General features: G+C 51.4%; 1 protein-coding gene and 1 long non-coding RNA gene across 10 annotated transcripts in view; one reads left to right on the top strand and one right to left on the bottom strand.

The window, feature by feature from the left end:
- The window catches only part of RAB44 (RAB44, member RAS oncogene family), a 32,158-nt gene that overhangs the window by 796 nt on the left and 6,923 nt on the right, over positions 1-24,439 (top strand). For 3 of the 9 annotated variants that reach the window (XM_034660634.1, XM_034660633.1, XM_034660639.1), the window contains exons 1-9: positions 1,381-2,210; positions 2,837-3,128; positions 13,641-13,752; positions 14,766-14,940; positions 16,164-16,310; positions 16,985-17,075; positions 17,435-17,530; positions 19,407-19,594; positions 20,158-21,629. In XM_034660634.1, coding sequence (XP_034516525.1) covers positions 2,164-2,210; positions 2,837-3,128; positions 13,641-13,752; positions 14,766-14,940; positions 16,164-16,310; positions 16,985-17,075; positions 17,435-17,530; positions 19,407-19,594; positions 20,158-21,629 — 2,620 coding nt within the window. In that variant the 5' untranslated portion in view covers positions 1,381-2,163. Of the gene's footprint in view, positions 1-1,380; positions 2,211-2,836; positions 3,129-13,640; positions 13,753-14,765; positions 14,941-16,163; positions 16,311-16,984; positions 17,076-17,434; positions 17,531-19,406; positions 19,595-20,157; positions 21,630-24,439 lie in introns of those variants that run through there. The other 6 variants (XM_011218503.3, XM_034660636.1, XM_034660635.1 and 3 more) reach the window with 4 other exon arrangements.
- LOC117802322 lies at positions 1,255-14,772 on the bottom strand. The gene is made up of 3 exons (XR_004625465.1): positions 13,628-14,772; positions 12,230-12,444; positions 1,255-1,387 (listed from the first exon to the last, which is right to left on the bottom strand). It is a non-coding gene; the product is annotated as an uncharacterized LOC117802322 (long non-coding RNA).

Raw genomic sequence — 24,439 nt, forward strand, 5'->3', positions numbered from 1 at the left:
GGAGTGCTGAGGGTGCGGATGTGTGTGCCTGTCACGAGGGGCCTCTGACTGTTAAGGGCGTGAGGTCGCCATGATCCAGGGAGGGGACTGTGGCAGAGGATGGAGGGGTGTCCCTGTGGGCTGACCCCGAGGGGTGTCGTTTTGAGTGACTCTGAGTGGGCGGGGACCTTTGTACTCGGGAACGACCTGTGAGGAATGTCCTGTCAGGCCCGTGAGGGAGTGGCCGGTGGTGGGAGCGGGCGTGTGTGAGCACCCCCGTGTACACACACACGAGAAATGACTGAGGATGGCCCCACTATGTCTGGGTAGTCATGCTTGGCCATGAAAGGGGTGCAGGCTATTTTTAGGGCTTGCCATAAGGCCGTGAAGGGGCGGTTCGCCATCCCCGACTGATAGTGTTTGTACTTTGAGGCAGTGCTGGTGGTAGGGCACCTGCTGCTTTTCTGCCCCAGGCTCCTAACAGGCAGGGGTGCCTCTGAATGGCCCTCCTGGGAAAGAAGGACTGACTGCAGAGGCTGTGGCAGGGCCGGAGCTGGTGAGGTGCCCAGAAGGTCCTCCTTCCCTCCCTTCCTTCCTTCCTTCCTTCCTTCCTTCCTTCCTTCCTCCCTCCCTCCCTCCCTCCCTTCCTTCCTCCCTCCCTTCCTTCCTCCTTTCTTTGAGAGAGAGAAAGAGATCGAGAGAGAGCACACACACAAGCAGGGGAGGGGCAGGGGGGAGGGGTAGAGAGAGAGAATGTCAAGCAAACCCCACTGAGCACAGAGCCTGCCGTGGGGCTCGATCTCACGACCCCAAGATCCTGACCTGAGCTGAAACCAAGAGTCGGATGAGCCACCCAGATGCCCCAGAAGGTGCTACTTTCTTATAAAATGCCAGGGGACCGTTGGAAGTGGGCTGTGGAGGTGCAGCCTGAAAGGCATGTCGAGAACATCTCATATCCTGGGATATGGCCGCGGGGAATGTACTTCAGGATTCTAATTTCCTTTACTTGTGGGAGCCTGCAGACTCGGTGATGTGGCTCCCATATCATTATAAACTCTTCCCCCAGGGCTTCAGTTCTCGAAGCTTCTGTGCTGAGAATCTTATCTTGCTGCCTCCTATATGTTATCTCTAACAGAAGTGCACGTGCAACTTGAGTTTCCAAGTCTTTTTCTTTTTTTTTTCTTTAAGATTTTATTTATTTATTTGACACAGAGAGGGAGAGTGTGCAAGCAGGGGGAGTGGCAGAGGGAGAGGGAGAAGCAGACTCCCCGCTGAGTGGGGATCTTGATGGGGGGCTCGATCCCAGGACCCTGAGATCATGACCTGAGCCGAAGGCAGACACTTAACCGACTGAACCACCGAGGTGCCCCTGGCTTTGCAGTTTTCATCTACGACCTTGAAACTGCCTCTGAAACAGACGTGGAAGACAAAAAGTCAGCGAGATGGAGAGAAACAGATGGAGAGAGAAAACACACAGGAAGAAAGAGAGAGAGACACTGGCTGAGAGAGAGACTCAACTTCACTTTAAAGTTTGGGGGTCTCCGCAGGCTGAGGAATTGCTTTATTCAAGTCCTCTGCAGCCTGAGCCAGAGAACTCACCAGAAGGGAGGCGTGGCCAGTGGTGCCAGAGCCCTGGAAGAAGCCCACCATCGCTGCACTCGGCCTGTCTGTGACCTCTCACCCCAGCGGAGAAAGCCCGGAGGGGTCTTCTTGTTCTGCTGCCTCCTGCTGCACGTGTTCCTTTGTGTGTGCTGCTCATGCGTCTGAATCCTACCCGCCTTCTTCGGGCGCTTGGCTCCAGTCCCGCGGCCGCCAGGAAGCTGCCTGCCCGCGTACCCATCAGGCCCCTCCCACCCCATACAGCTGTAGGTGCCCCAGGCTTAGCCCCCGCAGGGCAGGCCCAGACAGGTCCCCTTCCAGACTCCAGCCTCCCATTGTTCTGTCCTTGGGGGTCTCACCTAGACACATCCTTATCCATCAGAATCCTTATTGATTGACTGACCTAAGACTTTCCGTGAGAGTTGGGAGGACCCCAACTCATGAACTGGACAGCCCTTACGTGAGCACCTATTGTGCGCTAAGGAGCGGGGAGCGATGTGGACCAAGGTGCACAGTGACATCCACAGGGGGAGCCCAGAGCATCATGAGGCCACAGCCTAGGGGGCACCGAACCCTGCTTGAAGCATGGGGATGGCTGCAGGGAAGGCTTCTGGGAAGAGGCAGCCTCTAAGGTGAGGGAGGAAGAGGCATCAGCTAGGTGGGGGATAAGAAAGTCGGGGAAGTGGGGGCAAAGGGAGCAAGGTGGGAGAGGATCTGACATTCCAAGAATGGAAGTGGTTCAGCAGGCATGACGGATCGTGAGGGTGTGGGAGGGAGCAGGGTGGGGCTGGGTCCACGCGGCACATGGCCGCAAGGGCTACTGATTCCCCAGTGTGTGTGTCCAAGGAGCAGTGAGATGGTGTTGAGGAGAAAAAGATTGGAGGTCAGGTGAGACAGAGGAAGGAGGCCATGGTGGAGAGGTCCCCCAAGGTGAGATGTGAGGGAATGAGCTGGAGGAGTAGCAAGAGAGACAGCTCAGACAGCGAGACCCTGCACAAGCCCGTGTCCCCACTCTCGACTCAAAAGAGAGCCGATCCAGCGTGGGGCTCTTTATATAACAGCCAGAGAAGACTTTTGATGAACAAAGACCTAAAAGAGCTGAGGGCACGTGGATAGCTTGGGGGAAAAGCATTCCAGGCAGAAGGAACAGAAAGGGCAAAGGCCTCACGCTGGAGGCCAGGAGGTGGGGGAGGGTCACGAGGTCCGAGAGGCCAGTTGGGGTCCATCAGCTTTATCAGCCATGGTGTGTTTTCTCCAGGCGCCCGGGAGGGTTTTCAGCAGAGAGACTGTGTGCAGCAGCCCGGTACCACCTCACCGCTCCTCTGTCCCCAGGCCAAAGCAACATGGAGAGTGGACAGAGAGGGCCCCGGAAAGGCCGCAGGCTGGGCTCCAGCCGCCGGTGGCAGATGCGAGAACCAGCCGATGGCCAGGATGCCCCCGTGGCCCCAGAGCCAGAGTCCTTGTCCTCCCCGGTGGCCGCAGAGCTGCAGCGCTTCTTCCAGGACTGTGGTGCCAAGGAGAGGGGCTTTGTCACCCGCGAGGACCTGGCGGTGAGTCCAAGTCCCTAGCTCATGCCCTGAATCCCTTTTCTGTAGCCTCCTGAGACTTGCTTCCCATAAAGCAGGGCAGGCCTGCTCTTTCCCCTTTCTCCCATCCAAAACTTGCTATCAGAGAGGAACTCTTATGCACCGTTGGTGGGAATGGAAATTGGTGCAGCCGCTGTGGCAAACAGCATGGAGGTCCCTCAAAAAACTTGAAATAGAACTACCATACAATCCAGTAATTCCACTACTGGGTATTTACCCAAAGAAAACAAAAACACGAATTCAGAAAGACATATGCAGCCCTATGCTCGGTGCTGCGTTATTTACAGTAGCCAAGATATGGAAGCAACCTAGTGCCCACCGATACATGAATGAATGAGGCAGATGTGGCATATAGAGATGATGGACTATCACTCAGTCACAAAAAAGAATGAGATCCTCTCATTTGTGACAACATGGATGGACCTAGAGGGTATTATGCTATGTGAACTAAGACAGAGAAAGACAATTCTGCATGATTTCACTTAGCTGCAGAATCAAAAAACAAAACAAATGAACAAACAAAAGGCAGAAACAGACCCATAAATTTGGAGAACAAACTGGTGGTTGCCAGAGGGGACGTGAGTGGAAGGACCGGCAAAATGGGTGAAAGGAAGTGGGAGATACGGACTTCCGGTTATGGAATGAGTAACTCGTGGGGATGAAAGGAGCAGTACAAACACGGAATATAGTCAAGGGTATTGTAATGGTGTTGTACGGTGGTAGCCACACTTGTGAGCACAACATAACGTATACGCTTGTCAAATCACTATGTAGTACACCTGGAACTAATGTAACATTGTGTGTCAACTATTCTTCAATTAAAAATTAATTAATTAGGGGCACCTGGGTGGCTTAGTCGGTTAAACATCCGACTCTTGGTTTCAGCTCAGGTCATGACCTCAGGGTTGTGAGATGGAGCCCCACACTGGGCTCCGTGCTGAGCATGGAGCCTGCTTAGGATTCTTTCTCCCTCTTTCTCTCTGCCCAGCCCCCAACATTCTCTCTCCCTTTCTATTTTTTTTTTAAAGATTTTATTTACTTATTTGACAGAGAGAGAGGCAGCCAGCGAGAGAGGGAACACAAGCAGGGGGGAGTGGGAGAGGAAGAAGCAGGCTCCCAACGGAGGAGCTTGATGTGGGGCTCGATCCCAGGACTCCGGGATCACACCCTGAGCCAAAGGCAGATGCTTAACGACTGAGGCACCCAGGTGCCCCGTCTCTCTCCCTTTCTAAAAAAACCCCAATTAATTAATCAAACAAAATATGAAGATCAGTAGGCAAAAAGCATAGTTTACGTACTAGGTGTTTGTAAGCAAAGAAACGTTCTCTGCATTAAATGACAAGCATATGTATTTTCTGAGGTAAATAAACAAATACAATAAAATTTGCACTCAGAAGAGGTGAGGAATTTGTTTATATGAACATGTAAATGGCTGATAAGGCATTATGTGTTCCACTCTTTCAGAAACATTTGCATTTTAACAAAGGAAAGGACTTCAAGCCAAAGAAGGAACTTTCAAGTGATACAATTCTAGGCCTGTTGAGCAGGGAAGTTTATCCTGGGGAGCAGTCAGAGTCCCGGAGATCAAACCATGTCAGTGACAAGAAATGTCAGTGACACATAAGATCAGCCCCGGTTGTGAGGCCCAACAAGGAGCCTTAGGCTCAGGCCCAGACCAACACTGACCAATTTTTCTTCGGTTTTTCCTCATTCTCAGCAAAGGGGTGTGTGTGGGTTGTTGGGGTCTCCCTGGGCCTACTGTCTCCTCTGGATACTGCTCCATGCTCCAGACTTCCATCAAAATGGAATTTCTTGCGGTCTGTCCTCAGGGCCACAATAAGGTACCAATGGCCGATGCTGAAATAGAATTTTCAGGGGCGCCTGGCTGGCTCAGTCAGTGGAGCATGTGACTCTTGATCTCAGGGGTTGTGAGTTCAAGTCCCACATTGGGCATAGAGATTACTTAAAAATAAATAAATAAAAAAGAATGACTTTCTCAGAGGGGCCTTCACCAACTCCCTCAATATATGTGTGTGTATATATATAAAATATATCCCTCAATATACATATTTTATGTATATGTATATATATAACTTTCATTTTTTAAAAAGATTTTATTTATTGTCAAAGAGAGAGAGCACAAGCAGGGCGACTGGCAAGCAGAGGGAGAAGCAGACTCCATGCTGAGCAAGGAGGCTAATGCGGGACTCAATCCCAGGACCCTGAGATCATGACTTGAGCTGAAGGCCGACGCTTAACCGACTGAGCCACCCAGGCTTCCCTATATATAATTTTCAAAAGGGTAAACAAGTAAATATAAAATCAGGTACATATAAAATCAACACTTATCAAAGGTCTTATCTAATTAATTATTATTACTAATTAATGAAAGAACCAGTAAGATGTTACAACTGGCTCAAAAGCATGTGAGAAGCTAGGATACAGTATTTAAAGGCAATCTGACAGGAGAGTGTTAGGATAAGATTGCTGAGTTCAATTTTTTAAATGGCTGGGGTCCAACAGGCCATAAATCTTTGGGGTTATCTGTTGTACTAGACAAAAATTATTTTCATCTCTTCCGGGCAAAAATCTGCAAGTTAACAAGTAACTTCAGCAAGTCTGGGACTTTTAATTAAAGATAAACAATGAGATGGACTGAGTGCATTCCTCTAGTCTAGACAATGCTTGAAAGGACACGCTCTCTACCTTTTGGCCCGGTTTCTAAGTTTCCAATTATTCAGATAATTTTCTGTGATGGTAAATAATCTCCCAAGTTTATTCCTGATATAAAAAAGCCTATTCTCTATCCACGTATTTCCACTGGCACAGCAAGGGTGTAAAAGAAACGTGGGCATCCTTGAGCTTGCAAATCTAGACTTTGAAAGCATGAAGCCATCTTAGCTTGCTGTCAGGAAGTTTTCATACAGAATCTTAGACTTCAAACCTCTGTTACTTGCTCTTCTATCTAGAGTGAATGCCTGCCCCAGTTTGCCTGGGACTGGAAGGATGCCTGGGATGTGGGACTTCCAGTGGTAAAACTGGGAACATCTGAGGCAGACTGGGTCAAGCTGGCCACCCTATTTCTATCCTCAGGCCAGGAAACTAAACCCAAGGCTCTCTTCACCAGCTTTCACCTGCAGCCCCTATAAATGCAAGGAGTTTCCTTTCTTCTGGAGAATCCCAATTTTTCTAAGGTCCCTCTCCGGGCCCGAAGTGGCCTTCCTTATCAACTGGTTCCAGGCCAGGTTGCCGGGAGGGTTTTGCAGACATCGGCTCCATGGCTGTTCCTTACAGTAGACTTGTCACATCTGATTAAGTGAAAATCATTCTCCAACACGACATTCTGGTTACCCAGTTGATTCATCCAGCTATATCCCAGCAAAAAAGGAGGACAGATTCTTACTGAATCTGTATCAATCACTATATTGCCATGGGAAGTAAGGAGGTTCAGTAAAAGTGTCAGTTCCTGAATCCAGAGGGGGTCGCTGAGACTCAGACAACATTTAAAATGTTTAACTTCAGTTTACAAAAGTAGTAATCTACTAAACTGAAGGTCAGACATGGCTCAAGAAGACAGAGAAAAAACTTCCCCCTTAGATCCATAAAGATAGAACAACAAAAAATAGCACCAATTATATTCCGGACAACTCCATTCCCATTCATTCAGTTTTATGCCATTAACTCCCGTTCTGCTCGATCTTGAGTGAGCTGGCTGCTTCTGGACTCAAGAGTCCTAGAAATTGTCAGTCGGCCAGCTTGGCTGAAGGTCCGCCAATGTCAGCTCAGAAACCTTGTATCCAAGTGAAACATCAGTAGCTCATACGACCTGGTACAGTCCTTTCCCACAGGGCGTTGGGTCTGTCCTTTGTGGCCTGTAGCTTTTAACCAAGACTTCAGGCCAGGGTAGGAAAGTAGGAACATTTTCGGTAATGAGACTAAAAAGCTCCGGTTATTTATTACCTAACTAATTACATCAGAGTGGAAGAGAGTAAAGTTCTCTGTTGGGCTACAGCACATATTTATTTCGTAGATTTTTTTTTTTAAGATTTTATGTATTTATTTGACAAAGAGAAAGAGCACAAGCAAGGGGAGAGGCAGGCAGAGGGAGAGGGAGGAGCAGACTCCCTGCTGAACAGGGAGCCCAATGCGGGGCTCGATCCCAGGACCCCGGGATCATGACCTGAGCCGAAGGCAGATGCTTAACTGACTGAGCCACCCAGGCACCCCTGTTTCATAGGGTTTGATCAGTGTTGCCACTGCAGATAAGCGTATATCGTCGATCAGCAAACACACTGAGAAATCTCCAGGGCTTTCCCATACAGCACGCAATTTCTGAAATATTTATATGAATTGCATTTTACCTACGTAAACAGCCTAGGAAAGCCTAAACATCTCTTCCGATTTGACAGTTCTTCCCATGACTTTTTTTTCAACCCAAACTATATATATCATATGCATTCATACATATGTAACTATATATATATATATATATATATATATACACACTTAAAAGAAAATTTAGGGGCGCCTGGGTGGCACAGCGGTTGAGTGTCTGCCTTTGGCTCAGGGCGTGATCCCGGCGTTATGGGATCGAGCCCCGCATCAGGCTCCTCCGCTATGAGCCTGCTTCTTCCTCTCCCACTCCCCCCTGCTTGTGTTCCCTCTCTCGCTGGCTGTCTCTATCTCTGTCAAATAAATAAATAAAATCTTTAAAAAATATATATAAATAAAAGAAAATTTAACCTCCATCTTCCTAACCCAAGATATATGTAATATCAGATTTTGTTACTGGTTAAACCCTCAGTTTTTATTTTCATCTACATGCAATAAATATTGCAAGATTTCTCTTTATTGATAATAATCAGCTCATTATCTTTTAGAAATGGGTGTCAAACATAACTGTGTTAATTAATCCTTTTTATTGTATTAATCAACCTTAATGAACTTTTAAAATACTTCATAAGTTATCTATAGTGCCCAAAAGAATGTTAGAAATATTTCAGCATCAAGGATTTGAAGAATTTCCTTATAATTTTTGAAAATTACTTTTTCACATATTTCTTATTGTGTCATCATTGACATAATATTATATTCGTTTCAGGTATACGGTGTAATGATTTGATATCTGTATGTGTTGCAAAATGATCAGCACAATAAGTCCGGTTAACAGCCCTCACCATACAGTAACAAATTCTTTTTTCTTGTGATGAGAACTTTCAAGATCTACTCTCCTAGTTACTTTCAAAGACGCAATTCAGTATTAACTATTGTCACGTTACATCCGCACGACTTTTTCATTTTATAACTGGAAGTTGTACTTTTTTTGACACCACCCCCCCAACCCCTGCCTCAGACAACCACCAATATGTTCTCTGTATTCATGAGCTCAATTTTTCGGTTTAGTGGTTGGTCGGTTGTTTGGTTTTAGATTCCACACATAAGTGAGTTCATTCAGTATTTACCTTTTTCTCTCTGACGTAATTCCCTTAGCATAGTGCCCTCAAGGTCCATCCGTGCTGTTGCAAATGGTAAGATTTCATACTTTTATATGGCTGAATAATGTTCCATTGTATATATGTGTGTCTCCACCATATCTTTACCCATTCATCCAGCTACGAACATTTAGGTTCTATCTATGCCTTAGCTATTGTAAATAATGCTGCAACACACATGGCAGGACAGATACCTTTTCGTATTAGTGTTTTTGTTATCTTCGGGTAGATAGCTAGAAGTGGGTTTGCTGGATCCCTTAATTTTCTGAGCAACCGTCATACTGTTTTCCACAGTGGCTGCACCAATTTACATTCCCACCAACAGTGCACGAGGGTTCCCTTTTCTCTGCACCCTCGCCAACACTTGTTATTTCTTTTTTTTTTTTTTAAGATTTTATTTATTTATTTGACAGAGAGAGAGAGACAGCCAGCGAGAGAGGGAACACAAGCAGGGCTAGTGGGAGAGGAAGAAGCAGGCTCCCAAGGGAGCAGGGACCCTGACGCGGGGCTCGATCCCAGGACTCCGGGATCACGCCCCGAGCCGAAGGCAGACGCTTAACAACTGAGCCACCCAGGTGCCCTGACACTTGTTATTTCTTGCCCACCCTGCTCTTATAACAGTGGTGAAGTATTTAATAAATGCAGAGAAGGATATCCTATTTTTTTTTCTAAATTCAGGATCTTACAACATTGGGAAGGCAAAATCAGAAGAGCTAGCAGAGAAGATTTTGGCCACTAGATTAAGATGGGGTCATAGGAGCCTGAGAAATAGTTCTTTGTTACCTACTGAATCTCAGTGACAATGAAATAAAATATTTTGATATAAACACAGAAGAAGGTAATGTGGTTACAGGGATATTTAGCTCTTTCTCAAGAGAGGTGACTTAGATTTTTTTTTTTTACTTGAAAACATGATCAAGCCAAAATAAGTAGAGAAATCTATTCTGTTGACATGTGGAATCATTTATCCATTGCTCTATGACCAATTTATCATTTTAATAGAGATAGAGCTGAATTCTAGTTTTGCATTAATATAACATGTGGCAGTAAAAGTTTCACAATTTTAGAAAAATATTTATTTTTAAACCCATCAAAACGGAGCCAAATTTGGCAGCTGGCAAATGTTAACATGTTTTGTAACTTATTTTCAGACTTAGGTCTTATAAATCAAAGCAACTAAAATTCCCTTTCAGCAAACCCTCTACAACTGTCTGTTTCCAATTCAGGTTTGCATTTTCATCCCTTTTCATGTTCTGGAACAATCAGACCCTTAAGACAAAACCACTTCCTTATTCTTTGGAAAGTCAAAATATATCCCATTTTCCTTGCAGACACAGCTGTATCTCTCTGTTCCTGTCGGTCCTAGTACAGTCTCAAACATCCGTGATTGTAACTTTTAACCAAAGTAACTAACCTCTATTTCACAGAAAGATCTGGGATACAAATAACTGAGCACTGTCTGTGTTATTCAAGGATTTTAGTAGACTTAGCAAAGCTCGCACACACACATAATACATTTTATAGCCACACATATTCCTTGCACAAGTTTTTAAAAAAATTGTCAGAAAAGGGGCGCCTGGGTGGCTCAGTGGGTGAAGCATCTGCCTTTGGCTCCAGTCATGAACCCAGGAGCCCCGACAGCTCCCTGCTCATCAGGGAGTCTGTTTCTCCCTCTCCCTCTCCCCCTCCCCCCTGCTCGTGCGTGCTCCCTCGAGTTCTGTCTCAAATAAATAAATAAATAAATAAATAAATAAATAAATAAATAAATAAATATTTTTAAAAATTATACACAGAACACACAGTTTGCCGTGTTAAGCATTTTTAAATGTGCTGTTCCGTGGCATTAGATACATTTCACAATGTTGTGCAACCATCACCACCGCCCATTTCCAGATCTTCACCTTCCCCAACTGAAACTCTGTCCCAATTGAACATTAACTCCCATTCTCCTTTCTCCCCATCCCCTAGAAACCTCCATTCTCCTTTCCGGTCTCTATGAATTTGACCACTCTAGGTCTCTCATTCAAGTGGGGAAGTATATATTAACGTTCATTCACGCTCTAGCAAGGGTCAGAATTTCCTTCCTTTTTAAGGCTGAACAACATTCCACTGTATGCATAGACCACATTTTGTCTTTCCGTTCATCCTTCGGTGGACATTTGAGTTGCTTCCATCCTTTGGCTACTGTGAATAGTGCCGCTGTGAACTTGGATGTACAAATATCTACTCGAGTCTTGAGTCTCTGCTTTGCCTTGCACAACTACTCAAAGTGGCAAGAATGGGGGTGCCTGGGTGGCTCAGATGCTTAACCTTTGAACTCTTGGTTTTAGCTCTGGTCATGATCTCAGGGTCATGAGATCAAGCCCTCGGTCAGACTCAGTGCTCAGGGGGAGTGAGCTTGGGATTCTTTCTCTCTTTCTCCCTCTGTTCCTCTCCCCACTCCACCTGCTCGCTCTCTCTCTCAAATAAATAAATATATCTTTAAAAAAAAAAGTGGCAAGAATGAATTCAGTCATTAACATGACCCAAAGTTATAGCTGCTGTCTTGCATGTAAAAATAAGAAGTAAAAGGATATAAACTTGAAATTATGCCTGGCAATCAATGTTTCAGTTTTTCTCAGGAATTGTCCAGGTAGCCAAAATTTATTTATTAATTGATATTAATTCACATTTTAAAAGTTACCTACGGATCTTGGAACTGTGTAATGCATCAATTCAGTTGAACACAAATTTACATTTTTCTTACCTTAAACATTATGTAAGGATAATGTTGGCTTATTTGATCAGTAAGACAAAACCAGAAGCGTAAGAAATGCAGATTAGCTGGTTTCTTCACATAAAACAAATCCAGATCTTATAAAAAGTAGAATATTTAATTTTATTACAGTTAATTAACTATATATAGTTAATATAAAGCAAAGAAAACACTGATAGCTATTATTTGCATTTTATAAACAAAATTACTAAACCAATCTAATTTTTCCAAAGATTTACGAGAATTAGTTAAGCTGGCTCCTTAAAAGTTTTCTGGGCTAGCAACTTCTCAGAAGAGGGATTGTTTCTTTTAAAGTCTAGCACGTTTATTTTTTTTTTTAAAGATTTTATTTATTTATTCAACAGAGATAGAGACAGCCAGCGAGAGAGGGAACACAAGCAGGGGGAGTGGGAGAGGAAGAAGCAGTCTCATAGCAGAGGAGCCTGATGTGGGGCTCGATCCCATAACGCTGGGACCACGCCCTGAGCCGAAGGCAGATGCTTAACGACTGAGCCACCCAGGCGCCCCTAAAGTCTAGCACGTTTAAAGCAGTAGAAGTTCCGGTTCTTTATTGTGTGTGATTTGGGGGAACATTAGGGTTATATAAGCACTTCTTCGTCTCTACAAACCAATCGGCACAGACCCCCGTGAGAGACACAGTATCTAAGTCATGAATACCCTCCAGGCGTAGGAAAATATTTCATACTCACAGAAGAGTTAAAGGCCTTTCTGAGTTACAGACACGTAGACACACAGATACACAGACCCAGGGGCTTCATATCCACAACTCAGGAAACACACACACACACACAACTCACCAGTCCAGATGGCCAAGAGTTGTTCTCCTTCCTAGCGGGTACAAAATGCTTTCGCCAATTTGGACCACACATAGAAACGCCACCACCACTGCCGCCAACGAAGATCAGCAAATCAGATTTTCTGTTGCCTCTCAACCAAGAGACACGAGGTCTCCATCACGCATCCCACAGAGATCACCAACGGCCAGTTCATAACACTGAATTCCCCATCAGTGCTGCCACCAAAAATGAAAACACAGAATCAACAAGAAAAAAAAAAAAAAGGCAAACAACAACAACAAAAGAAGCAGCAAACCTAAAGTTCTGTCACACACGGGATTCTCTCTCCCAAAGCCAGGGAAGTGCTGGGTTTTTCTAGAGCCCGCGAGGGGCCCTTCTCCAGCGCCCATGTTACTTGGTTCTGACGGCTGAGTTTACTGGGGCATCTCCATGAAACCTCCAAAACTCTTTTTTTTTTAAAGAAAGATTTTATTTATTTGACAGAAAGAGAGAGCAGGAGCAGGGGAGCGATCAGAGGGAGAGGGAGAAGCAGATTCCCTGCTGAGCAGGGAGCCCGATGCAGGGCTTGATTCCAGAACCCCAGGATCGTGACCTGAGCTGAAGGCAGACACTTAGCTGACTGAGCCACCCAGGCGCCCCTCCAAAACTCTTAAAAGTATAATTTTCAAAAAGATAAAATCATGACCCGTGGGCTAAAATAAAATAAATCCCTCTCAAAGAGTTTATTTAGCTCATTAATTAATGAGAAATGCCATGAATGGTTGAAAGAGCATTTTTAAAAACTGGGTAACAAAGAAGTGTTAGAACGAAATTGCTGAGTTTGATTTTTCGAAGCTGGTTAATGTATAACAGGCCATAAATCTTTGAGGTTATCTGTTCCAGCAGACAAAAATTATTTACATCTCTCCTGGACAAAATCTACAAGTTAATAAGTGACTTCATTTAGTCTGGGACCTCCAGTCTGTCCCAGGGGATGAAATGGAGGACACTCCTGCAGTCCAGAAGATGCCTGGGTGGCTTGTGCCCCTGTGGAATGCCAAAAGAGCGTGCTGTCCACCTTTTGGACTTACTTTCAAATTTCAGATAATTTTTTTTGGGATACCGATAAATACATTCTGGGGAGGATTAGCTCCTGTCCTTTATTAGGATCTTAAAGGGATGAGACTCAGAACAGATAAGTTTTGGTGCTGGATGGAGGAAGGGGAGAGGTGTGGAGGGAGCTCAGGGCCCTGCTGAGGGGGCCATCTTGGGTGGGGTCCCGGAGCATAGGCGCCGGGTCAGCTTGGGGCTGAGATTCCAAAGTTGGGGAGAGGGGAGGTAGGGGTGTCTGAGGACAAACACCTCCCTTTTTTGGAGAGTGGCCCAGAGTCTTTTCCAGTGGGAACAGTGCCAACTTACCTCTTCCTTGCAGGCAGCCAAGTTCAGCTTCTTGGGCGGCGAGGAGGAGCTGGAGATGATCTTTGACTGGGTGGATGTGGAGCAGAAGGGACGCCTCTCCCTGGAAGAATTCAGCTCCGGGCTCAGTATGTCTGTCCTGGGAGGGCCTCTGGGGACTGGATGCCCAGCCAGGCATCCCGTGCAGCGTGCCTGGTACGGGGACGCTCAGCTGACAGGAAAGGCAACAGGGGACCTCCACAACACCCCTGAGAGCGTTCAGGGCATGGGCGATGATACAGATTGCTCTGGAGATAAGGATACTAAGCCTGCTTGGGCAGGCAGTTGGTTTAAGACAGGGCTGGGCCTCAAGACTCTAGTCCAGGAGACCCGCTCACTTCCTTTCCACTAACAAGAGCAGTTCATTGGCTGGGGGGGGGGTGTGTGTGCTCCTCTTAGCATCCCCCTCGTCCAGGGAGGCCTGTAGGCTTACTTTCTGATGCCTCACTTGTCTTCTCCCCAAAAAAAGGCTCCCTTGAGCAAGAGGTTAAGCAAGCCCTGGTCTTAAGACCACAGGCCTCGTTTCTGCCTGAGAAAGGTCACATTCTGGCTTTGGTGGAGGGAATTCCAGGCCCCAGGGAGCAGCAGCAGGTGACATTTAGTGGTTAGGGGCTTCCCAGGCCCTTTGCCCCACTTTGGGCAGGGCTACTCCAAGGCCTGGTTCTCAAGACAGGCCCAAAAGGACCTAAAAGACCAAGGTCAGCGGGGCACAATAGTCTCACTGATCTTCTCGATGCGGCTAGACTTGCCCGCCCAGGGCATGGAAGGTGTGAGGTCCTTGCTGAGACCTTGCAAAGCACAGCTCAGCCTTAAATGTTTGCAAAGCCGTCCAGAGCTCTCAGGTCTGCCGAGAAACTCCAAAATCTTGGGGGACAACGGAGAAGGAGGCCAGGAATCCGCATTTAGAGCTCCTAAAATGGGCAGAATGTCTACCCTGAGTAGATTCCCAAGGACGATGTGATGAATGTATGAACATGGCCCTGTACACATGCGACCAACACAGATACAATGAGTTCCCCAAGGGCCAGAGCAGGGCTAGATGCAAGATCAGGGGGCTGAGCCCAACCGCACTCTGCTGCCTCTTGTCCCCTCTGTCCCGCAGAGAACGTCTTTGGCTCCAGCCTGAGCACCCACCGGCTCCACAGAAAGAGGCCACTGTCCTCCAAGAGGGACTCGGCAGCCACCAGCTTCCCCGTGCCGGAGGAGGCTGACCCTGAAGAGAAGGAGGCGTTCTTTGCCTTCGTCCAGCAGCTGGGGGCAGGCCACTCACTCCCCGAGTATGGCCAGCGCTGCGTGTGGAGGGGTGTGGGGGTGGGGGGCAGGCCCTGCCGGGCAGCGGGACAGAGGACTCTCTTGGACATGGTGCCAAGGGGGGAGGCGGCCGAGTAGAGCCGAGCGCAGTTCCCGGTTTGGCCACGTGTTAGCTGTGTGACCGTGGGCAAGCCGCCTAAACTTTGACATCTGTCTTCCAGCCACAGTGTAATCGTAGGGACAGTTATGGGAGTAAATGGAGCCGGGTGGAGAGTGTCTGCTCTCAAGGAGTCCCTCCCACCCCCACCCGCTCTCTCCGTCCTGCCCTATATGATTGCTCCCCAGGATTAGCGGGTTGGGGTATCCGCCTCCCAAGGGTACTCACATTCTTAAAAACACGACTGCCTGAGGGCACCTTTCTTAACCAAAAAAGAGGGTCCCCTAATGGGGGATTCAGGTATTGCGATGCCCTGGGTTGGGCAGGTTTGGAGGCGGGGAGGGCATTTCCTCCAACTGTCTCAGGCTCTGGGCTCATGGGGTTCACTCAGGCCCAGAGAAGGGGGACCCCTGCCTATAACTCACCCTTGCCTGTGTACCTACAAGCTCTGTGAGGACAGGCTCTCAGGGAGCAGGGCCAGGTGTTGTAGGGCACGCTGGGTGGGACTTAGGGTACAGGCTGGCGGGGTGGGTGTGGTAGGGAGCGTTACCCACTTGGCAGCTTGGCCTGGGCTCAGCCCTCTGGCATCTGTCTTCATGACTTAGTTAAATCCATGTGAAAGCAGCCAGCCATGTGCCAGGCTCCAAGCTGGGGCTGTCACTGAGCATGTCTCATTCTCCAGCAGCCTTACCTCACCGGGCAGGTATCAGCCTCCTCATTGTACAAAGAAGCCCAGAGAGGGCATGGGAGTTGCCAAAGGTCACACAGCTACAGAGTGGGAGAAGAGAGAAGGCAGATGGCAGCCCTGGGTTGTCAGGCTCCCAATTCCTCCACCGACCCCCCGGCCCCGGCCACAATTCATCACCAAAGCATGGAGAGACAACGTGCTGTGGGGGTTCAAGAAGGGAGAGGGCATATCTGGGAAGGGTTCCTTGAGGAGGCGGCAACTGGAGTTGTACCTTGTGGGGTCTAAAGAGATTTTTGCGGCCCAGGTGCCCAAGTCTCTTGGAGTGTTGCCATTACAATGGAGAAGCGGGACCCTGCTTCGGGGTCCCACCTCCCGGCTCATCTCTGGCCGTCCCCCTTCCCCAGGCAGGCGGAGATCTGGCAGCTGTGGGCAAAGCTGCGGCAGGAGGAGCCCCAGCTGGCGGGCAGCCTGGAGGGCTTTCTGGCCACAATGAGCAGCCGCCTGCAGGAGGTGCGGGCCGACCGGGAGGTTCTGGAGCTGACCCTGAGGAAGTGAGTGGGGCCGGGGAGTGGGGGCAGTCACCTGGTGTCTGGCATGGAGTAGCGCTCCTTACATTTTAGCTGGACGTGAATGGAATTCCCTCAGCTCCAGAAGCCTGGAGGCCAGGGGGCCACGGCAGGCCTGGGGGCTGGTGGGCGGAGCTGAGCTGGAGGAAGGGATGGCTTAGGGGACCTGTTGAGGAGGACAGAGACGGGCCTTGAGTGGGAGTGGGAAGGGCAGGTTGCCGCACTGCAGGGCCACTGTGGCTCCCACCTCCGGGGACATTGCTCGTGTAGATTACAGATCATGTGGCGGCCCCAGGGTGGGCGTGGACAGGGCCCTGCCAGGGGGTCTGGGTTTGGGGCTGGGGGATGGTGACAGCAGGAAGTGGGGACAGAGTGATGGGGCAATTGGGACCATGCGACAGGGCCAGAGGAACCAATATCTTGGTGATGGTTAGAGGAGTGGGCATGACGGGATCAGGGTGACTAATGTCAAGAGCGTACGGGTTGGGGGCTGTTATTGGGATGAATGCTCTCAGGGTGAGAGGGGTCAGTGACCACTGACAGAGTGAGGGGAGCAGCGGGATGGACTCCAGACCCAGGCCCAGACCACCCCCACCAGCAGCAGGGTCTCCGGGTGCTCAGTGGCTGCCTGGCCCAGCGCCCCCTGCCGCCCCTTCCAGGCGGGACTCTGAGCACCACCAAGAGGTCCAGCAGCTCCATGAGGAGATGGAGCAACAGATCCGCCGCGAGAAGCAGCAGCTGCAGGCCGAGGTGGCCCCCCCGGCACCCCGCCCCGACCCCGGCCCTGGACGCCTCTGCTGGCTGAGTAGTGGGGCCGGGCCCTGGCCAGTGCGGGGCAGCAGGTGGCCGGCGGGAGGAGGTCCTCTCACCCCCTGAGCAGCTGGCATTCCGCAGAGAGACGCGGTGGCCAGGCCTCGCTCTCTGGGCCTCCACCTTGTCACCCCATCTCGGCCTGAGCCGGGGAAGCTGTCCTGAGATCCAGCCTTGCCGAGGCATCCCGGACCCTGCACCCCAGGCCTGGGTGGAGGTGGAGCGTGGGGGATGCTGGCCCGGCCCTGCTGGGACTTAGAGTCGGCAGCGCGGGGGGCTGAAACCTCTCTGCTCCCCAGAGCGACTCCCGGGGCCTGGCCTTCAGCTCCCAGATGCAGGAGGTCTTGGAGGCCAAGGAGCATGAATTTCAACAGCTGATGGAGGGCCAGAGGGAGGTGAGTGACAGCACTTGCCCGGGAGCCCAATTTCTGAGAAGTCACACGCTCTGACACCCATCTCCTGAGAATTCTTGGGGGTGGTTGTGCTCCCCTATGAGAGTAGCCCCCTTTTCTGAGATGAGGCCAGGGACTGCAGAGGTGCCATCAGAAAGGTCCGGGTTCAAATCCCTATTGTTCCAGTTCAGAGCCGTACAAATCTGAGGCAATAGCTTTGCTTGTCTTGGCCTTAGTTTCTCCATCTGTAAAATGGGACTAGCCACACCTATGGCATCTCCTGGGCTAGTAGGTCACATGAGGTAATGAAGGGGAAAGCACTCTGAGACGGGAAGGCGCTGGGCACACACGAGGTCCCAGTGTCAGAGATTCTTGGTGATAGCATGGCGTTCAACTCTTGTCTCCACTGCCAACTGCGCGACCTGGGGCAGGTTTTTAACCTCTCTGAGCCTTGGTTTCCTCATCAGAGAATCGGAGGTCAGAACCTTCGCCCTAGAAGGCTGCCAGGACGCCTGGAGACCCCATGTTTGAGGGCCTAGTGCGGCGCCTGGCATACGGTAGTGTCTGCTGTACGCATCACAATTGTTACTGTCTCTGAATCTGACCAGCTCCCCGCTGCCCGACCCCCCAGATCTTGCAGCCCATAGTCACTGCCAGTTGGCATTGTGGCCAAGTCGTTGGGTCTGAGACCCTGCCCTGCCATCCCCTCCTTTCTCAGCTCCCAGATCACTGACCTTAGTAAAATCACCAGCTGATAGAAGCGGGGCAACCAGCTTTCTCCTTCAGCACCGGGCAGGGTTCCCAGGGGCTTTTCCACCGTTGCCTTGCCTGGCTCTGTCAGCTGGTCGCACCTGCCCAGCATGGGCTGATTTCTAGATGCCTCTGCAGCAGCTGCTCCTTGGAAATGGAGGCAGCCTCCTTCAGTCAAGAGAGGACATTGGACTTAACACATGGGGCCGTTTTGTCCTGTCCCCCGCTGACGTGAAGCCTCTCCCCCGAGGTCATCCATTCCTTCACCCAGAGATTATTTACGGCGCGCCCACTGGTGCCTGGCACTGTTCTAGGTCCTGAGGAACGTGATAGACACACACTCCAGCCCACGGAGTTACAGCCTTAGTCAGGAAGATGGATGACAAAGTAAGCAAGTAGGATCTGTAACATGCTGGAGAGTGAAAGTGCGAAGGAGAGTGAAGGGAAGCAGGGCGGGGGCCAGAAGGCTTTTGACAGGGAAATCCAGGAAGGCCTCACTGAGTTGCTGACATTGGAGTAAAGGCCTGAAGGAGACGAAGAGTGGGCCATATGATACCTGGGGAAGGGCAGTGCAGGTGGAAGGAACAGTGAGTGCAAAGGCCCTGAGGTGGGTGCGTGCCATGAAGGTTCCGGGAGCAGCGAGGAGACCCGTGGGCTAGAGCAGATGGAGGGAGGGAAGAGTAGTGGGAGAGGAGGGCAGAGACCTCATGGGGTGGGAGGGACTGAGCAGGGCGCTGGAAGGCAAGGTGAGGGCTTCCCCTACCCTTCTGAGTGCTCACGCTGCACTCCATCTCCGAGTCCTGTGAGCTCCCTGCGGACCAAATGGGGTTCAGAGACAGCAACCATTGCAGAGCTCTGAGCAGAGGGGGTGTGATCCCCTCTCCGTGTTGGGCCCTTGTGGTGCTGGCAGTTTGTGTTTCTTACCCAGTTCCTTCAATTCAAAAGTCCCTCCCGGATGGGAGATAACGGAGCTAAATAGGCCAACACGGGGTAACCCCCCCAATCCTTTGTTTACGCTGGGTCTCCAGAAGCCCGGAGTCTAGGCCCCGCCGTGGCCTTTGGGGGCTGGTTGTTGCCCTGGAGGACTCCGGGGCTTCCCTCCGCCTCACGCTCCATCCTCCTCCCGCAGCTGGAGGCCCAGCTGCACGGGCTCCGCAGCTCACACCGGGCGGCCAGCTCGGAGAACCAGGAGCTGCGGGAGACGGAGCGAGAGCTGGCCGGCCGGCTGGAGGAGGCGCGGGGGCAGCTGCGGGTGACCAGGGGCCATCTGAGCGCCGCCAGGGGCCACGCATCCTGGCAGGTGGAGGAGGAACCGAGGCAAGTAGCTGCTGCCCCTGGGCTAAGGTGGGGAGCAGAGCTTCCCGAAAGGGGGGAGGCGTAGGCTCTGAGTTCTCTGAGGCCCTGTCAGCACCCAGAACACACCAGAAATTCCCTCCTTAAACCTCACAATAATCCTGCCAGGCCGACATGCTCATGCGCACTTCTCAGACAAGGAAACAAAGGCACAGAGAGGGGCAAGTCATGTGCTCAAGGTCACACAACTGAGATTCAAGCACGAGCACACATGCGTGCACGCATGCGCCGTGCACACACACGCACGCACAGGGTCGAGGGTAGTAATGGATCCCAGGAAGGCACTCACTCTACCTGTTACGGCTCAGAGGAGTGGGATGGACCAGAATGGTCAAGGAAGGCTTCCGGGAGGAGGTGAGGCTTCATATAGGCCCTGAAAGATGGGCAGGATTGGATGAAGGAGAGGAATGGCGGTGCATGCAGGGTGAGAAGGACCGCCTGAGCAGAGACTGGGGGAGGGGGTCAGCTGTGAGGTGTTAGCGATGAGGAGAAATTCCCCTGACCTTAGCTTCCTAAACCCTTCCTAGTGTCCCCAGAGCAGGTGACGAGAAGGCTCCAGACGCCCAGGCAGTCTCCTCTGAGGAGGCTCCCCTGCCTGGACTGTTTGGGGAGGAGGATGACTGGGACCAGCTCCTGAGTGACTTCAACACCTCCTCGCGCAGAGCCCTGCAGCTCTCCTGGAGCCCACCTCCAACCCCGGGGACCCCCTCAGGCCCCCAGACACCCCGAGTAGTCAGGCAGATCTCCATCTCAGAGCCACATGCTTGGCTGCTTGGTCAGGAGCCGCCTTCAGATCTGGACGGGGCTCCAAGGAGCCCCAGTGGGGCGCTCTCCAGGACCAAGGAAGTGAAAGGAGTGGGCCCGGATGGGCAGGACAGCGGCCCAGAACCGCCTGTCCAGCCTCGAAGCCTGGAACGTAAGGAGGAGTCAGGGCCCGGCCCCGAGGCCCTCTCCCATGGGAGTTTCCCGGGGGCCCCAACTGGGGAGTCAGGGAGCCTGGTGGCAGCTGCCCTCAAAATGCTCGTTCCTTTGGAGGATGCACCCCCTCCCCAGCTGACCGCTCCCCCTCCCCAGGCCCCAGCTGGGCCCAGCGAACAGCTCCAGGCCTCACACCCAGATGACAAGAGCCTCGGGCCTGGGCCTGTCCCAGAGAAGGCCCCCAGACAGAGCAAGGCCCTCCATCAGGACCCGCAGGTCCCCGGCTCTGAGACAGAACTGGGGTCCCCAGGGGCCGGAGCCCTCACACCAGGGCTGACTGGGCCCTCCCAGGACCTGGAGCCTGTGGGGCAGCCTCCCACAGAGGGACTGGAGCAGGGCCGGCTGGGCCCCGGTGTGCAGGAGGGCCCTCCTGGGGGGCTGAGAGACGCTCATGGCTGGGTCCTCGCGCCAGATGGGCTGCCTGCCCTTGCCCACGAGCGTCTGGAAGAAGATCCCGGGGTTGAGGAAAGGAAACAGGTGGGCCAAGGAGGGCAAGACCTCAGTTCAGAGCAGTCAAGTGAGGCTCGTGGCCCGGCAGCTGGGCATTCAGAGCTCCCCCCGCGAGATCATCCACCTGCTCCTCTCCCGCCCGAGGCCCCGCAGGCTCAGGCCCAGGCAGAAGCCCCCGCTCCTAGAACACAGCCGCCTCCCCTGGACTCTCCCCAGGAGGGCGCTGAGCCTGGGGGTGGAGCAGGGCCCCAGGAGCACACGCAGAACCCCCGCACCCTGGTTGAGCTGGAAGCCCAACCCCTGGCCTCGCCTACTACTGCTCGTGCAGAAGAACAAGGCTCCCTTCCATCCAGGGAGCCGCCGGCAGAGAACCGGCCTCCAGACTCAGGAACTGACTCCGGGGAGGCTGGGCCGACCTCATCCCCAGGGTCCCCCACCGCCAGCGAGCCTGCTGCCGACCCCGATTACCTCTTCCACGTCATCTTCCTGGGAGACTCAAACGTGGGCAAAACATCCTTCCTGCACCTGCTGCACCAGAACTCCTTCGCCACTGGGCTGACGGCTACCGTGGGTAAGAGCCGACCTGCCTGCCGACGGGGCTGCGGCGGGAGGGGAGAGCCAGGCGGCGCCTAGGAGCCGGAGGGGGGCCAGAGAGAGCCATCTCCCGGGGAAGCGGCAGGTTCTGTCCTGGCCACAGGCCCTGCATTAGACTTTATTTTATATGGGCATAATCTTACTATTTTACTAATTATCTCTAATTATAGGTAATTTGCTTTTCTGCATTGATCTGATTAGCTTATAATGCACCACATCGACAAAGCACCCTGCAATTTCCGTGCCAGAGTGGGCTGCTGGTGAAAACAAGCAAGTCCCCACCCCCATGGCTTGTGGGCAGGCCACTGCAGGGCCCATGTTGCTCACGATTGGCCCCGGCCAGTCTGCAAGCTCTGGCAGGAAGTTGCCTTGGGCAAGTTGAGTATTTTATGCAGAATGTATTTCTAGAGTATGGTCAGTTACGAACTCAGATACCTGAGTTCAAATCCCTTCTCTGCCACTGACCAGCAGGATGAACTTGGGCAGATTATTTCACCCCTAGGAGCTTCCAAACCCTCATCCGCGTAACGGGGACAAGAGTACTGGCTTCCTAGAATAGTTGAAAGGATGAGTCAGTTACTACATGTCAAGCTCTTAGAATAATACCCGACATGTGGCAAGGGCTCAAAAATATTATTTTTATTGCTATTATTATAAGGAAATATTTGATCGTGTCTAATTCAGTGGCCCCTGCAAATGAAATGTGCCCAAACGCAAAGACTCCTCCGTCTACAAACGTTGGGATCTGTGAGCCCTTGGCCTTCTATAGAGCCACGGAAATGCAAGATCAGGAATGAAGACGGGGCCCACTTAGGCACAGAGACGGGGGGATCCGTGCGTTTGTGTCTGTCAGGGCGCAACCCGACTGTGGACCAGGGCCAGACCAGTGGGTAAATGACAGTCTTCGCGCAAAAGTGGTTCCAAGACGGGTTCTCAGATTTTTCTCTAAGAAGCCTCACTGGGGGAACCAGTTAAAAATTCAGTGTCCTGGGGACGGAGAACTCACAGCAGGCCTGGTCTGACGTTGGGCGGGGTCACAGGGTCTGCAAGGCCACGGTTATGAATCACCTAAGGTCCTGCTTACTGACCACGGGAAGGGCACCAAAGCGTCTTCCAAGCCTCCTTCCTTACAAAAGCCCTCCCTATGGAACCGACCTGCCCCATTAGTATGTGATAAGAAGGTTCCATAAAATTCAATCAAGAAAAACACAGGTGGTGTAATTGTAGAAAGACAGGACAAGCCTGCACGCCCCGCTGGCCCGCTGGGCGTATCCGGGATGGGGGCGGTGGGGGCGTGAGCCGCCTCGGTCGCGGAGCCAGCGGCGGTTTGGTGCCCCCTGGTGGCCGTCATCCATCCGGCTTCACTATCGATGGGGCCGACTCTGGCTTCTTCAGTCGTGTACATTTCCGCACTTCGTGTCACCTCCTCCATTCTCACCCCCCACCCCAAAAGATAAGAAGTCTAGCCTGCTGGCATTCGAGAACAGGGCTGGGGGGAGGACCAGAGCCTGAGCCGATGGAGTTAGAGCCGAAGGTGCATTCCAGGCTTTTCCGTATCCCCATTTTACAGACGAGGGAAACAGATCATGGAGGACCTGGTTAAGGGTCCTGCCCTCGCTGGGGCCCAAAGTCTCCTGCCTTCAGGGCCCCGGCCTCAGCCCAGAAGTCTTAGCCTGTGCCGGGTTCAGCGTGCCTCCCTCCCTGGCGCTGCCCCTGAAAAGAAGCAGATTCCTCGGGGAGGAGATAACTGTTATATTCTTAGCCATTTGCGTGGTTAAGTTATAACGTGCTTTGGGGACGGAATGGGGTCACGTGGGTGGACTGAGGAGGGGGTGGGCCGGGAGGAGGACCTGTGGGAGTAAGGGCGGGGTTAGGAAATGCGAGGCATACTTGTTAGAGTCGTTCATAGACCACAGGGTGGGGATTTCAGCCGAGGCTGGATATTATCACGGGGCTTGGGTCAGGTAATCTCAGAGGTTCCTGCGGACGCCGGGCTTCCTAAGATGTTCAGAAAAGAGGGCAATAAAGGGAAGCAGATGCTACAAACGTCTGCTTCGCCGTTTTGCTGAGTCAGGTCCCCAGGCGGCCACTTCCTGCGAAGGGGGGGTGGGGTGGGCAAGGTTTCAACTACCGCCAGGGGCAGCAGCAGGTAGAAAAGTCTCTACCGTCTCAGCGCTGGAATGAGGCGCATCCCGCCCCCCCCCCCCCCCCCCCCCCCCGGAGTGGGGAAGGGGAAGAAGTCCCTCTCCATCACTCCCTAGTCTGCCTGAATTCGTTGGGGGTTGTCAGGAAGGTGCACCCCCAAAGCTTTTAAACCCTCCTGGGATTTGACTATTACCTTCATATTTCCAGGGACAGGAAGGGTCTAGAAGCAGGACCACAGCCAGGTAGGGGGCTGTGAAATTTGAAGGTCTGTGGCTCAGGGAGATGAGAATAATGAAGAAAATGATCACCTCCCAAGCAGCCCTGGGCCAAACCTCAAATATGAGTCATTCAATCTTCCCAACCACGCTGCAACGTGGCTCTTTTTATTATTATTTTTTTTACAGATAGTTTTAAAATTTATTTTATTTATTTTAAAATAAGCTTTACATCCAATGTGGGGCTTGAACTCTCGACCCTGAGATCAAGAGTTGCATGCTCTATGCACCCCATGTGGGTCATTTTATTTTATTTAATTTATTTATTTATTTTAAAGATTTTATTTATTTGACAGAGAGAGACACAGCGAGAGAGGGAACACAAGCAGAGGGAGTGGGAGAGGGAGAAACAGGCCTCCCACCGACC

The sequence above is a fragment of the Ailuropoda melanoleuca genome, chromosome 5 (genome assembly GCF_002007445.2).
Source record: "Ailuropoda melanoleuca isolate Jingjing chromosome 5, ASM200744v2, whole genome shotgun sequence".
Lineage (NCBI taxonomy): Eukaryota > Metazoa > Chordata > Mammalia > Carnivora > Ursidae > Ailuropoda > Ailuropoda melanoleuca.